General features: G+C 35.7%; 2 protein-coding genes and 1 long non-coding RNA gene across 4 annotated transcripts; all 3 read left to right on the forward strand.

Moving 5' to 3' along the window:
- Nucleotides 1-6: 6 nt before the first annotated feature.
- LOC133866409 (putative disease resistance protein RGA4) lies at nt 7-2,837 on the forward strand. 2 transcript variants are annotated; one of them, XR_009899875.1, is made up of 3 exons: nt 7-1,977; nt 2,362-2,524; nt 2,625-2,837. XR_009899875.1 is itself a non-coding variant. In XM_062302922.1 (2 exons), the coding sequence occupies exon 1, from the start codon at nt 7-9 to the stop codon at nt 1,936-1,938; it is 1,932 nt and encodes a 643-aa protein (XP_062158906.1). In that variant the 3' UTR covers nt 1,939-1,977; nt 2,362-2,837. The 2 variants fall into 2 exon arrangements, 1 of the variants encoding a protein (XP_062158906.1); XM_062302922.1 differs by having other exon boundaries at nt 2,362-2,837.
- A 4,084-nt stretch (nt 2,838-6,921) lies between these two features.
- LOC133867186 (low temperature-induced protein lt101.2) lies at nt 6,922-7,429 on the forward strand. Its single transcript, XM_062303896.1, has 2 exons — nt 6,922-7,096; nt 7,195-7,429. The coding sequence occupies exons 1-2, from the start codon at nt 7,016-7,018 to the stop codon at nt 7,276-7,278; spliced, it is 165 nt and encodes a 54-aa protein (XP_062159880.1). The 5' UTR covers nt 6,922-7,015; the 3' UTR covers nt 7,279-7,429.
- Nucleotides 7,430-13,047: 5,618 nt separating this feature from the next.
- LOC133865322 (uncharacterized) lies at nt 13,048-13,403 on the forward strand. Its single transcript, XR_009899693.1, has 2 exons — nt 13,048-13,154; nt 13,272-13,403. It is a non-coding gene; the product is annotated as an uncharacterized LOC133865322 (long non-coding RNA).
- The last annotated feature ends 2,749 nt before the right edge of the window (nt 13,404-16,152 follow it).

Genomic DNA, 16,152 nt, shown 5'->3' on the forward strand with positions numbered 1-16,152 from the left:
TGCAAAATGCATGACCTCATGCATGATCTTGCCCTATTGGTGGCAGGATCATTGATCACCACATTAGATGATAAGAAGAGTAACGTTGATGAAAAAACTCGTCATGTATCGTTTGTCGGTTACTATGAATCTTCATTGTGTAATGCAAGAAGGATACGAACATTTCTTTTTGGCGTTAAGGCTAAGATTGATTGCGATGCAATTTTTTCAAGTAACAAATTCTTGCGTGTGTTGGATCTACACGGGGGAGATCTTCACCTTCTGCCAAGCTCTATTGGGAAGTTGAAGCATTTAAGATATCTTGATCTTTCTTGGAACTTCAAACTTGAGAAGCTGCCTAATTCTATAACCAGGTTGCAAAATTTGCAAACACTAAGACTCTCCAATTGTGTGTCACTCAAAGAATTGCCGAGAGGCATTAAAAGGTTAGTCAACCTCAGGCATCTGGAGATAGAAGAATGTTATGATTTGACTTATATGCCACGTGGATTGGGGCAACTAACAAATCTTCAGACGTTATCAAGTTTTGTGGTCCCCTCAGGTTCTCACTCCAGGCGTAGCAGTGGTTTACAGGAACTAAACGGACTAAATAAGCTGAGAGGAGAGTTAGTGATTTTCGGTTTGAGACATCGGAAAGGCGTTGCGTCAGAATATAAAGCTGCAAATCTAAAGGAGAAACAACATCTTCATGCTTTGGGTTTATGCTGGGTTGATGAAGAAGATGTCAATGATTTAGACGTTGCTACTGATGAAGCATCATTGGAAGGCTTCCAACCACACCCAAATCTGAAACAACTTCATTTATTATATTACTGGGGTTCAAGGCTTTCGAGTTGGCTTTTGTTAATGACCAATCTTGTTAGATTTGAATTATGGATGTGTAAGAAATGTCAATACCTGCCACCATTGAGTCAACTGCCTTCTCTCAAGTTTCTTAGTCTTAAAAATATGGAGGCTATGCAGTACATATCAAACAGTGATGATGGCAATGAGTTTTCTTCTTCTTCATCGGCGCTAGTACCATTTTTTCCATCCCTTAAGGAAATCCAACTCCGTGATTGCCCTAATCTCAAGGGGTGGTGGAGGAGGGGGGATTCTTCTGTGGAGGTGAATAGTGATAATTTCGTTGAAATAACAACGGTAACATCGTTGACAAAGCATTGTTTACTCCCTTCATTTCCTTGTCTTTCAATATTATCCTTAAAGAATTGCCCTACGTTGACTTCCATGCCAATGTTTCCACATCTTGAAAGAGAGTTGGATCTGGACAATGCTAGCTCGAAGCCGTTGCAACAGACAATGATGATGAATACGGCAGCATCGCAAAGCTCAACGTCAACATCAACAACCTCCTTTTCATCCACTCCTCTCTCGAAATTGAAGTATCTACAACTGAGTTCCATTGCGGATCTAGAAACTCTGTCGTTGCAGAACCTCACTTCTCTCGAGTCTTTAAAGATATCCAATTGCCATAGATTAAAGTCTCTCTCCCCAGGTATACAACATCTCATTGCCCTTCAAGTCCTGAATCTTGAGGATTGTCTTGAGCTTGAGCTAGCCAAAGATGAGGATTGGATGCAGTGGCAAGGTCTTACGAGCCTCCTCTCTCTTCGTTTCTCAAGCCTTCCAAAATTGGTGTCTCTCCCCTTGGGGCTTCAACATGCTACCACTCTACAAAAGCTCAAGATTTCAGATTGTGTAAGCTTGACGGCTATTCCAGAGTGGATCCACAATTGCAAATCACTTCAAGTGCTTGAAATTCGTAGATGCTTGAGTTTGGCATCACTACCTGAAGCGATGCTTAGGCTAACGTCTTTGCAGAGGCTACAAATTATTTATTGTCCCATCTTATTGCCAAGATGCGAGAGAGAGACAGGTGAGGATTGGGTTAAGATTGCTCACATTCCAGAGTTAGACTTACGGTATCTGCCTCGATAGAGAGAAAATTCAAGCACCATGCATGCTCAACTGATTCAGGTATATTACTTGTCATTTTTTCTTAATCCTCCATAGAACTTGATGTACCCACCTTCTTCACCTTCATTTGCTTCATTTTTCTCTCAGTATTTCTTGGTTCTTAACTTTGAACATGGAAGCAACATAACTAGTTGAAGCATAGAAGAGTAACTTTAAAAAACGTAAGGCATTGCATTCATGATTCTTCAAATATTCTCTTACTCATCAAAAAAAAAAAAAAATTGATTCTTCAAATATAAGGAGAAATAGTTAGTCTCTATTATTTGCTCTTTCCCACAACCTCATTTAATCAATTTGCAACTGAGAACCTATGTTCATCACTCCCTCAATTCCACACTACTGTCATCTCAAACAAAAGACATTGAGTCAACTTACCATTCTCAGGACCCAGTCGATATGCCATTGGTCCCACGACTTTGTCGGAACTGCTCTCATCAAGATCTTTTCCCACCCCTACACAACGGTGTGTGAGTTGCACTGTCAAGGAGGACTGGACTGGACGCTGACAAGTGTGACGAAACCCAAATTGGCCCCTACACGAGAATTGGTATTCAATCATTTGGTTTTCGGTCTTGTTTCTCAGCTTTTTTTTTCCTTTGAGCGAAGAAAAGATGGGATGGTTGTTGTTCTTATTGATAATGCTGTAGATGCCAAATGAAAGAGGTGTAGGAGAGCGAGAGGATGGCTTACACTGCTGGGTTCTTTGAGCTTGAGCCTTGCTCGATAAGGTTCTGTTTCTTTTTTTTTTTTCTTTTTCTTTTTTTGTTGTTGTTTCCTATTATTACTACTACTAGTATTTAATTTTTTTGTACTCGTCTTTCATTTTTTTATATGTAAATATTTATTTGGTTGGGTTTCTAGTGTTTGTTTTGATAGCTCTACTGTTGTTTTAAGATAGTATGAATATGCTCAACAATATTTTCCAGTGAGAGAAGCTCCCGTTTTCTAGTGAGAGAGAGAGCCGGCAGTTTGTCTTGGTTTTGGGGGAGGGAGGCTTTCACGCCTCCCTCCTCCCTGAGTTTTTTGTTGTTGGCCATCTTAGTCTTAGTTGTTAAGATGGTTTTTTAGTTTGTTGTTTGAGTCTTCCGACCTTTTGGGTTGTGGAAGTTTTTGTCGCCCCGGTGTGTATTCGGTGGGTGTTTTAGGTTTTATGGTTTTAGCTTGTAAAGGCAGGAGAGCTCTCTGGTGAAGGTGTCGGTGGGGACTAGTCACCCATGGCGTGTCGATGGCGGAGCTTGAGGTTGTGTTGTTCACTGTCAGATTTTTGGAGGCCAGATTTACAAGTTTTCGCCGTCTTCTGGTGGACACGCGCCCGTCAGCTGTGTTCGTCGTCAGTCTCTGGTGCTCCAGCCGCTCTCCACGGTTGTGCGGTCTCTCGGTGATCGGCGCGTGGCCTTCACGCGCCTGGGGTGGTTTTCGGTTCGGATCGCGCGTGAGGGCTGCAAACCTGGTTTTTTCGCCGTGGTTTGGTGGATCTGGTTGTTCGAAGGTTTTGGCGCTTCAGGGTTGATGGGCTTGTTTTCTGGTGCCGGCGCGTGCGGTGCACGCGCCGCCACAGGCGGTGGCTTTCCCGGCAGAGACTTTCCTCCGTTGAGCTTTTCCTGTTTTGTTTATTGTTTGTGTTTGTTTGGACAGTTTGCTTTGTACGTACATTAATCTAAGTCATTGGCAGTCGTCCAGAATGTGTGACCGACTCCCTGTTCCAGTAAAGGTGTATGTCAACGCAGAGGCATCATTCTGTTGGCTGGGTTTTATTTAGTAGCAACTGTCTGTATTGTATTGAGATGTTTGTACACCTTTAAGGTGTCTGTTTTATGCTTCACCCTTGTGGTGTCTGCTGTTGTAAGACTATTTGATCTCAATGAAAGGTTTCTTTTCCTCAAAAAAAAAAAAGAAAAAAGAAAAAAAAGATAGTATGAATATGGCTTATATTTCTTTTGAATTCAACCCCGATATGGTATATTTTATACCATATCGGGGTTGAATTCAAAAGAAACATAAGTCTGCATGGCTAGAGACAAAGGGTAAAGCTGTAGCAAAGCTCCACACAAATAAGGTTTTGGTAAGATAGGTCCGTAGAACCGGGCTCGTTCTCTCTTGATCATTAAAGCTTCAAGCGTTTCTTTCTTCCTATATGAATCTGAATAAGAAAGAAGGAATTGCATTCCAAACAATTATGTTATCATTCCTTCTACGTGCTTGTTATCAAAATTATATATATTTTTAGGCTTCAAATTTAAGCTTGGTTGTTATCAAAATTAGATGCTCTGATGAGAAATCTTGGTTTCATTTCTGGATAAGATTGAGCTATACCCGTGCATACCATTGCAATTTTGCAATGACGGGCATCATTAGTTAAACGATGTGTTGCTGCAGAAGGTTATATTTAGTTCTCCTGGATCAAGTTTGACATTTTCTAATACGAGTCCAATAAAAAAAAAAAAAAGAACCGGTAAAAAGTAAAACGTGGCAAACCCTCACTAAGAGCATTCCCAATGGCTTATGTATATCTCAATCTAGAATATTTAATCAAATCTATTTTATCTAGTTTAACTAATGAGCTTTAAAATTCACCATACATCAAATTATTTATTCTTAACTTTATATTATTTATTTTTATTATTTTTCATTAATTTTTTTCATTATACTATTTTTTTTTTTTTCCACGTGGGTCTCGTTTGATAACTCTACTACTTTACACACTTTCTCTTAGATCTCCACTATAAAGGAAGAAAAAAAAGGAAGAACGTGGAGTCATGGAGGGAGAAGGGACCAAAAAAAAAAAAAAAAAAAGGGAAAATGTGGAGATAAAGAACAAAAAAAAAAAAATAGAGAAGTGAATAGTATAATTCTACTTGTAGAGTTGCACAATTTATGGAATTAAGAAAAATCTATTCTAGAGTTGGAATACATAGGCCAATGGAATATCTTTTTAGCACTTTTGTTATCTATTCTACCTTAAAGTTGCAAATAGATAATCCATTTGGAGTGCTCTAACATGGCACTCTAGACCCCTAAACCCTCACTAACGTGCAATTTTGGGTCCTTCCGGAGGTTTATCAGCCTTGATGGTTGGGTTTTTGTTTTACTTTTGTCTTATTTTTCATGCCTTTCATATTTACCAATTTGTGGAGAAATAGCTGCCTTTATCGGACTATGATTTCTTTGTCTTTATGTTTAACTCATTTGCTGCCAACGGAGTTGAACCTAAGGTTTTGTTACTGCACTGTTTTCTCATCTTGATAAAGAGAAGCTCAATTGTATTGGTTGAGCTTATAAAGTGTATCAATGGAAAATAGGGAGAGCTAGAATTCATAAAATTTTACTTTGTAGTTCTTGAAGGTCACATTGGAAGAAACCATCCCCATTATGATGTTTTATTTGACACTTGCAATTGTTAATGGGTTCTGTAACCCAAATGATTAGGTTAATTTTCAAGTGAGGGTTCCCTCCCCATCTTGTGTTAATTTTCCAGGCTACAGTTTTGCAGGGAGCCTGTGGCTTGATTCTCTTTTAAAAGGCCATCGTGAAATCACTCCTCCTTAGATCCAGGTATCTGTTTGAAATTGCAACAGCCTCTTCTTGTCATTTCTGTCTGATTGTTCTTCATTTCCCTTCCATTTCTGATTGCTGAAGCTTTTGAGAAAAAAATTGTCACAACATAAGACTACTATTTTGAGAACTAAATCAGCAGGGTAGTTTTAGTCGTCATCAAAATGAATATGATGTGCAAGTTTTTTAGGGATCTTGGGATTGCCTTGGCTAACAAACTACCTCTTTGTATTGTCAGGTGCCTTAATTCTTGGTCTGATCTTTGTAGACTTAATAGTTGCAGCGTTTTTGTTTTCATTTGTAATATAATAGATAGAATATGGCCTTTTATGCTACTCGATTATTTTGGAAGGAGATGCTATCAATATAATTCTTGTCATTCAGCAGTTTGACTCTTTTTAAAAATTGGAATTTTGCTGTCATTATTTCTGATATAACTGTTAACTTGTCTTCTTTGTATAGCCGGAAGGCTTGTAAAGTCTCTTGGAATGCAAATTACCGTACACATCGTTTAACCCGATGGGCCGCTTCTAACCTTGTGTTTGGAAGCATTCTCATTTGGTCACCTATTCTCTTTTCCATTCGGATCAAGAATGAGAAAGACCCTCGCTTGTAACATTTTTCCTATTGACATAATAAAAAATAAAATAAAACCGTTGTTTCTCCATGATTAGGTTTGCTGGGGACTAAGGAGTGATGTAGGATCAACAATAATCAGCAAAAATCACACTCACACCGAAAGAAGTTAAAAGGGGGAAAGAAAGAGAGGCTAAGGGAAGAGAAATTACGAAAATTAATTTCATATATTTTTTATTTCATCAAAGGATTATTTTGTTGGATTATTTCTCACAACAACCCCACAACAAGCTGACGTGACTAATATTTTATTATTTTTTTACAAAAAGAAAAGAAAACAAAACAAAAAAAATAATAAAATATTACCAGCCACATCAGCTTGTAGGGCTGTTGTGAGAAATGAGTGTAAGGATCATTTCTCATAACTAAGAGTCTAAGATGAATGATACAAACACAATATTTTTATACAACAATTACACAACTTCTCTGACAACTACCCTAATCTAATTAAACTTAGTATGAAATAAAATAAAATAAAAAAAAAAAAGTAAAACGTGGCAAAACCTGACTAACGTGGCAGTCTGTACCCCTAAACACTGACATCTGTCCTAAACCAATTTTGGCTCCTTCCTCCTTCTCCGTATACCCCTAACACGTACTGTACCCCTAAACACTGACATCTGTCCTAAACCAATTTTGGCTCCTTCCTCCTTCTCCGTATACCCCTAACACGTACTGTACCCCTAAACACTGACATCTGTCCTAAACCAATTTTTGCTCCTTCCTCCTTCTCCGTATACCCCCTAACACGTACTCTCAGATCTAGACGCAAAACCATTTCCTCTCTCCCAAAGCTTTCAGCATTACCCTACCCTCTCCAGAAAACCTCCATCAAATTCAGCAGAAATTCATGGGTTCAGAAACTTTCCTGGAAGTGATACTCGCAATACTCCTCCCACCTGTTGGGGTCTTCCTGCGCTACGGCTGTGCAGTAACTAATTCTTCTAATCTGTTCACATTTTCTTAACCAAAATACGTTGTGTATTTTCATGAACATTTTTTTTTTTTTTTTTTTTTGAATTGTTGCAGGTGGAGTTCTGGATATGTTTGCTTCTGACACTGTTCGGGTACATTCCTGGAATCATATATGCGCTCTATGTGTTAGTAGGATAGAGTGATCAAGAACCATATTTGAGATCTACGTACGTGTTAGAAACTTGCTCTTTTTTCATGTCATCGTCTGTTTAATTTAATCTTAAGATGATCAGTGGCTGCTTTGTTTTTAGATTACAATAATATTTGACTAATTCGAGTGATGTTGTTTGTCTTTCTGTTCTTAATTTCTATATGCTTTTGAATAACTACAAGAAAATTAAATCTGAAAATATCTTTTGTGGGGTGCACTCTTATTTGCCAATCATTGTCAATTGTCTTCGTCTACTTTTCATGCCTTTAAATCGGTTTTTGGACTTTGGCATGGCATGGGCTTGATCTTCTTCTTCTTTCTCTTCTCTTCTCTTCTCTTCTTCTCCTTTCTTTTATTATTATTATTATTATTTTTTTAAGTATTAAATTTATATTTTTTTATTGACTTATCCGTTTAGAATAAATAATGATTTAATGGTATTAAATCAATTGGTCTTGAATTCGAATATTGTCTTAACAATAATTCCAAAGTATTTATTAAATTATTAAATATATATTCTTATGGGTTTAAGCTTTTAGAAGTAGATGCCTTGTTCTATAAGCTGGAATGATACATGACTTTTGGATTAAAAAGGTAAGTTATTGATGTTCTTTATCTTTCTGTTCTTAATTTCTATATGGTTTTGAATAAATGGCAATGGGAACAGGTTTGGGTGCATAACAGTCCAAGAACTATGACTAATTAGAAGGAAATTAAAAAAATCTCAAAATATCTTTAGTGGGGTGCACTCTTGTTTGCCAGTCCTTGTCAACTGTCTTCTTTTTTTTTCAGACCTTTAAATGAGTTTTTGGCATAGATTGGGGTTGATCTTCTTTTATTTTTATTATTTTATTATTTTTTAATCTTTTAAAGTATTAATTAAATGAAAATTTTAACTTATTATAATAAGTGGTGATTTAATATAGTATCAGATCAAATGTTTTGAATTTGAACCATTTTTTAGTCAATCATTTTATTTTAATTAAGAGGGATGCTAGAACTCATTCTAGTATTCTTCTGGTGTCCATCTGAAATGACATAAATGTAAAATAAAAATTACATTTATCTAATTTCAGATGGACACTAGAATAACACTAGAAGGAGTTTTAGCATTCTTCTTCAATTAAATACCAGTCATTCTATTTTAATTAAATATTTTATATGATGTTAAAATATTTAAATTATTAAATTTATCTATTTTTATCCGACAAATAGTAATTTAACATATCATTTGGAAGTAAATGTCTTGTTCTATAAGTTTGAATGATACATGATTTTTGGTTTAAAAGGTAAGGGAAATGGAAAATAGTTTGGAAATGGGCTTTTTTTTTTTCTTTTTTTTCTTTTTTTTTTTCTTTCCTAGTCTCGAAAGAACATCTTTATGCGGGAAAAGGGAATTCTCAATTCTTCCTATCTAGTCTATTAAATCCATACAAGAATAGACCCATTTTTATTTATTAAGCATGTGATTTTTACTTATTAAGCATGTGATTTTTCTTGTCTTCATTTTAAACGCGTGTCGTGTTTGTTTTGAATAATATTCTACTTTTTTCAAAAATAAATCATGTTTTATTTAATTTTTTAAAATTTTATCTAACATAATAAAACTTTATAATTCGCGCAGTGAATTCAAATAATATTCGAATTCAACACTCAAACAAACTATAATTATTCGAGTAAAAAGTAGCACTCATTTATGACTCATTAACCAATGCTACATATTGTAAGTAGTTTAAACTTTTGTTTTCAAAGTCATTAAGCAATGCTGCGTATTGAAAGTAGTTTAAACTTCTGTTTTCAAAGTCTTTGACATGAAAAGTCACGTATTACGTATAACATAATAAAATACTTATAACATCATGTTGAGTGTATGATATTATAAAAATATTTAAAACACATCACGTTAGCTGGCATGAAATAAGTGTGAAAAATAGTATTATTCTAGTTATTTTTCCTATTTAGTCTGCTATTCGATAGTTTATTAAATTGACACGGGTCTAAAATGGGTAAGAAAATTACGTGTATTTTAGACACATGTCAATCTAATATTCATTTAAACACTTTTTGAAGAAACTGTCCTCTTAAACAACAAGAAGGTGTAGTCTAATGAGTCTAAACGCGTGGCATTTGCTTTTGACACAAGTTAAGCTGAGTCGTCGGTGGCTTTTTGGGGATGGTGGGAAGGATTACTAGGTCAAGTTTGTTTGGTTAGATTGAAGAATAATTGCATCACAAAAGAGAATTGAGAAAATACAAATTGTTCACTATAATTCAATTTCTTTAACTTCACGTGGGTTTGAATATACAAGATCAAACCTTTTGGTCATCAAATCTGGACCCAACTACTCTATCTATGCCATTTTGTTGTACACAATTCTCAAAAACATTTTCTTAATCACACAACATTTCCTTACAATTTTTTTTAAAAAAAAAAAAAAAAAAAATTAAGAAAAATGATAGAAATCACTCCCAGGACAATGGTTTTGAAAAAAATAGCCTAAATAGGGATGGACTGGAGATTTAAAGGGCATGTTTGAGTAATATATATATATTTTTAATTATATTTTATTATTTTTCAGAAACAAATTTGGGTTATTTTTTAGAATTCAAATTATACTCAAGTTTTATTTAAAAACTTTTTTTTTTTTTTTAAATCTTGTTTTAAGTTCTCTTAACCATCAAAACATAATTTTTCTCTCTCGGTATTTGCAATTTTAAATATAATGCAGAATAGTAAAATATAATACACCAAAAAAAAAAAAAAAAAAAAAAAAAAAAATCATACACCCAAACGAGCTCAAAGTAAAATAATTTTGAACTACTCTAAAAAATTAATTACGTAGCACCTTCCTTTTCAACCCCAAACATATTTAATACTTAGTACGATAAACATGTCAAAAAAAATACTTAATACGATAACCTTCAACCGTGCTTGACTTTATATATATATATATATGGGTTGGAATTCTTGAGCATAATCAATAGTGGCCATCATTTTCACTAATTACCTCTTGACCAAAAGATTTATTTAGAAAGAAAAGAAAAATGATTTTTTAGTTAAAATTGATGGAAAATTTGTTAAATCAGATGTGAATACTCTTATTACTCGAATCTGAATCTGAATCCGTTAAGGAGAGATATAAGTGACTACTTTTTTGTTTGTCCGTTTTATTTTATCTTTTTTAAATTAAAACATTAACAATTAACTCAAAACATAAAATACTTGGAATTATTTTTCATTTTTATGTTATGTTAAAATATTTTTTCAAACAAAAAACACAATTTAAAAAGCATTATCGTTACATTATTGGGGCATTTGGAAGAAAATAATATTTTAAAATTCTTAGAATCTTCACGTTATATACGTTTTTTATTGGACATTTTTTCAGTTATACAAGAAAAGTTAAATTATGTAATAATTTTCTCATGGTTATTGTTTTTAATGTTACTTTTGAGGAATGCTACATATCATCCCATTGTCCTCCTTTTATCCTCCTAAAATTGATGTGGCTCTTAAAATTACCATTGAATTTATGATAGATCATTGTTGGATTTTGATCCAATAGTGATTTTAATAGCCACATTAATTTTGGGAGGACAAAAAGAGGACAAGAGGATGATATGTAGCATTCTTCGTTACTTTTTGGGTTTGACCATGACATTTGTAAAATCTAAATATAACCGTGATGAAATACTTTATTCCACAAAAAAATTAACAAGTATTATTTAGTTATTGATGAAAAATCAAATAGTATAGATAATTTAAATATTAAGAAACGAAAGAAAAACAACGACTTATATATAATTTTTCTTATATGCCATTTTTTGTTTATTTTTTAAATAATTTTATTATCAACCAAGCATAGAAATCTTATATTTCATGAAACTTTATCATATTCTTAATCATTTTCAAACGTGAAAATAATCACATAACTAAAAATTGAAATTTTGAAGAATCACATTCATGAGAATATAAACATCAAGGAAAATGTTTAGGTCATGTGAATCAAACACCAGGTATATTTAAGGGTAAATTTCTACTTGCTCAACAAAAGGATAAAAATTTATAAAAAATGGGTTTGTAGAAAATTTTATACAATCCACATATAAGAGTGACATGTGTCATTTAAACAAACACATGTTTTTTTTATTAATACTATTAAAAATTGACATGTGTTTATTAGCATTTTAGAAGCACATGTTGTTTTAATAGTACGTACTGTTCGCATGCTTTTCTAATAGCATTAATAAAAAAATATGTGATTTTTATATATTTAAATGACACATGTCACTTTTATACGTGATAATGTTTTTTTTTTTTTTTTTTAACAAAATAGCATGTGCTATAATTAATACTGCAAACAGCCCATAGGCTTACAACTTGAAAGTAAGGGACATGACCTCCAACTCTCTAAGTCAGAAGGATCTGGTTTAGTAAAACAGCTGTCTAAGCAGAAATACAAATCTTACAAGAAGAACACTGAAGTCTCTCTGACAATAACGCTCATTCTCTAAAGAAAGAGAGCAGATCTAGCACTTAGCCAACAAATAATCTCATAAAATTTGAACCAAACACAAGCAGGCTGAAACCGGAGAAACAAAAGAAAAACACCAAAAACACAGAGGCAAAAAAACATCCAAAACAACCTGCTATCAGTGGGGGAAGAGCCGACATGTCGGACGGCGGCTCGTGAAGGATGCGCGTCGTCACCGAGGCCACCCAGACGGAGATCTGACATCGTAATACCTGATGCCACCGAGCACGACCAGAAAAAAGACGGAGCATAGCCCTCACGCGCACCACATAATAGAGAGAAGTTTAAAATTACTTACAAATTGATTTTTAAAAAATTTATGTATAAAAGAGTTCTTGAGAGTGAGTGAGAGTAAAATCTATTTGACTTTCAAATTATAGATAGCGGTAAATGTCCAGACTGGATATCTTCAGTTTTTTTACCATTTGCAAACTTCACCCACCTTTTGGCCTTTTCAGTCATATATTCTATTCGTCGTTGCTTCAGCTTCAGAGGCTTCGGTCCCATTTTTCAATCGAGAAATGATACTGGTACACAGATTTTACAACAACGTTACAACAGTCTTACGTGGAAAGTGAGTTTAAACCTTTTTTTCGTTTTTTGAATTTTGAATATCACAGTAGCCTTTTCGTCAAAACCGGTTGGGGGGAAATGAAAAATTTCATTTCCCCCAAAGCTGAACGAACGCACCCCCCCTCTCTCTCTCTGAATTCTCTCCGTACAGTCCCCGTCCCCAGCCCCTCCGCCCATCGGAAACCGCCGGCCCCAGCCCCGCTCTCTCTCCCGCCGGATCTGCCGAGCCCAGCCCCGCTCTCTCTCTCGCCGTTTCTGCCGCGCCCAGCCCCGCGGTCTCTCCCTCCGGATCTGCCGCCCCCAGCCCCGCGGTCTCTCCCGCCGGATCTGCCGCCCCCAGCCCCGCGGTCTCTCCCGCCGGATCTGCCCCCCCCAGCCCCGCTCTCTCTCCCGCCGGATCTGCCCCCCCAGCCCCGCGCTCTCTCCCGCCGGATCTGCCGCCCCCAGCCCCGCTCTCTCTCCCGCCGGATCTGCCTGCTCCGTCCGTCGGAAACCGCCGCCCGCAGCCCCTCTCTCTCTCTCCCGCCGGATCTGCCTGCTCCGTCCGTCGGAAACCGCCGGCCCCAGCCCCTCTCTCTGTGGCCGGATCTGCCTGCTCCGTCCGTCGGAAACCGCCGCCCCCAGCCCCTCTCTCTCCAGCTCGCTCCAGCGGACAGGAAAGAATAACTGTTGGCAGAAACATTCTTTCCTAGTCCACCCATTCCAATGGTTTCCTGTTATTCCTCCGTCTACTTTTGGTTGATTGCTCCGATCTGGTAAGTATATCTGAGCGTTACCTCTCCCTTTTGTAATTTCCATTACTCATCTGCCTGATTACTGATTAACTGCTTCAAAGATTTTTAGATGTATGTTTATATAACACCTTTTAGCAGCCGGATGTTATCTGCGGGTTCCACAAATGGGTTATTCGTCTGTGATCTGAGGAAGGGTGCAAAAGTAATGATTCATCCATTTCATTTCCGAAATATATAATTTCTGTTGTTTATTTTAAGTTTTTGAAGATCTGTTAGTGTACTAGTGTAAAAATAACAGTCCATTAATTTTGTTATGTTTTGGGTTCGATTTGCTTTTTCAACATTCAATGATCTAGTTTTTTTTTTTCTTTGTTCTGGGTTCTCTTTGAATGGACTAGGATTTGAAGACAACTAAAATTGGAGCAGGCTTAGGCTGGAAAACCTTGCATCTAGAACATTAGCAAAGGTATGTCTGTTAGCCTCTTGCAAAATCATGTTGTAATGTGCTTATATTGCCATGGCATTCTTCCAGATAGGCCTCCTTTGCATGCAAGATCCTCTGCTCATACATGCCATTCAATATGATAGTTGATTTATTAGATAATTGCTTGACATGCTTAAACTATTAGAGAATATTCTTCCCAAAAAAAAAAATTAGTCAGTATTCCTATTGGTGAATGTTCAATTGTCAGATTGTTCATGAAGATGAAGACTTTTGATAATTGTTCTGTTTATATTACATCTTTGTATTTATGTTTTACATAAGAAGAATGGTTGTTTATTTTTCTATTGTTTGTTGTTCTCTGTTGCTTGGCCAGGTTGGTATGGCATGAATTCTCTGTTTTTGGAAAAATTGAATAGGCAAAATTCTTTGGTCCATGCTTTACATGTGGGTTTGCTTGCTATAAAATAAATATGAGGATCTCAGCATTGAAAAAAGGGCAAGAGTAGTTTACCCGATTGGCATGATTATTATTATTATTGTTATTTTATTTTTTTTGTGTAGGCCCGAAAAAATGTCAGTAAATAGTGATGCGTCAATACCCCATCCATTATGTTACTGTGGAGTGCATGCACGTTTAAGGTACTCATGGACTAGTGACAACCCCGGAAGAAAGTTGTACGGTTGTATAAAGTATAAGGTAATTTTCAAATAAATTATTTGTGCTTTATGTTTTCCTTAGTAATTTATGACATTTACTATTATATTTTAACGCAGAAAGATGGGGATTGTGATTTTTTTATGTGGGCTGATAACCGAATGACTTCTTATGAGAAGAGATTGGAGGAACATATGAGAGACATAGAGGAAGGGAGACGGGCTGATATTGAGAAAGTTGAGAAGATGACAATGGCCAATATTGACAGACTTGAGAAACTAATTGAAACAAGACACAACGAACAATATGAGAGACTTCGGTTGGAGTTGGGTCTTAATAGAAAGATGTTTTGGGCAGCAGTAGTTGTAATCATTTTGGGCATTGTAATTTATTTTAGTAGTTATAGCAGTTCTGAAGTTAGCTACTTGATGTTAGAATGAAAGATGAAAACATTATTAGGTTAAAAATTGTCATTGTCAAATATTTTATGTTCTTATTAGTTTCAGAATAGAAGTGGTTGAAGGAAACCTTACTTTTGCCACTTGGATTTCCTCATATATTATGATTGACACGTCTATTTAAATGCTATTTAACATCTCTTTTCTATAGTAGTAGATATGTAAGTGCATTAGCAACTTTAAATCTGAAGGAGGAGAATTATTTCCACCAAACAAGAATTATTTCCACCAAAAAACAACTAAGGATGATGATTTTGACCAAAGACAAAAGTGCTTGGATGGTGATTGGTCTTTTCCTGTTTTCTCTTACCATACATTTTCTTCAACAAACAACAGAAGATGGGGCATCCTATTCTGCCACTAATTTCCACGTTTCTATCCACCTTTTGTAGCAAACAAAGCTCTATTTTCATTCATACAAGCAAAGGCTCATCAGTTAAAGAGAACCATAAAGTGACAAAAGTGGGTCACATAAATTCATATAAAAGCTTCTCTACAACAAACCCTCCCCAATTAGACTTGCTCCTCTGCAATTTAGAAGCTGGATTCTATCATAGGAACTGACCCACCAGCTGCCACAATTTGTTGCTCAAGCTGCAATCATTTTTGAAAAACAATAAATACAACAAGCAATAGCTATTCAACAAATAATAATCTTGCAACGACAATGACTAAAATAGATAAAAGCACTAATTCGATTTATAATATGGACCGGTACTGATATATATATATATATATATATTGTTCTATTTTACACATGACCCATCGCTGGGCAGACCCTGGCCTCCAAAAAATTGAAACAACAAATAAGATGATTTCATATACATGTATTGGAATTATTACAACATTCACTTTTCTCTTTCAAAGCAGAACATTACAAAGAACCGTATACCATACAATCGATCACATGAACCGCAAACTCCTTTATTAGCAATCCAAAACTATATGGCTACACACAAAACAACTTGATAGAGTCACAACCTTAACTTGTGATGGCGGAAATTAAACAAGCAAATATAACCAGACAAGCCCTAGTACTCATCAGGGTGTGCCAAGAGGTAGCCCTCAACAGCTTTGAAAAGTCCCGAGGACTTTTCTTTGCCAGCCTTAATTTGCTCTTCCTTTATCTCATGGTCCCCTTTGGTGTGATACTTGCTAATGCTCTTCAAGATAGATCCCCCATCAGGGGATGCTACTATCTTGATCTCGTAATTGATTTTCTCCAGTATGTCCGACAAAGCATCACCTTCAATCACACTGTAGCTATATGTAAAGTTTGCGTGGTCAATTTCCTCAACCTTGTGCTTCACGTATTTGAATTGGCTGCCTGCAAAATATTGAACAAGATAATATTACTTCTTTTTATAGTATAACCCAAGTCTCTCAAAAGTGAGTCAAGTAGTTCTAAAATGCTATAGAGATTATATATGGTAGAAATTAATAAGATGTATCCCTTTGTTC

This window comes from Alnus glutinosa, chromosome 4 (genome assembly GCF_958979055.1).
Source record: "Alnus glutinosa chromosome 4, dhAlnGlut1.1, whole genome shotgun sequence".
NCBI classification, from domain to species: Eukaryota; Viridiplantae; Streptophyta; class Magnoliopsida; order Fagales; family Betulaceae; genus Alnus; species Alnus glutinosa.

Coding starts and splice junctions, on each gene's coding strand:
- LOC133866409 (XM_062302922.1), top strand. CDS start 7: ATGCATGACCTCATGCATGATCTTGCCCTATTGGTGGCAGGATCATTG.
- LOC133867186 (XM_062303896.1), top strand. CDS start 7,016: ATGGGTTCAGAAACTTTCCTGGAAGTGATACTCGCAATACTCCTCCCA. Junction 7,097..7,194: donor TCCTGCGCTACGGCTGTGCA/GTAACTAATTCT, acceptor GAATTGTTGCAG/GTGGAGTTCTGGATATGTTT.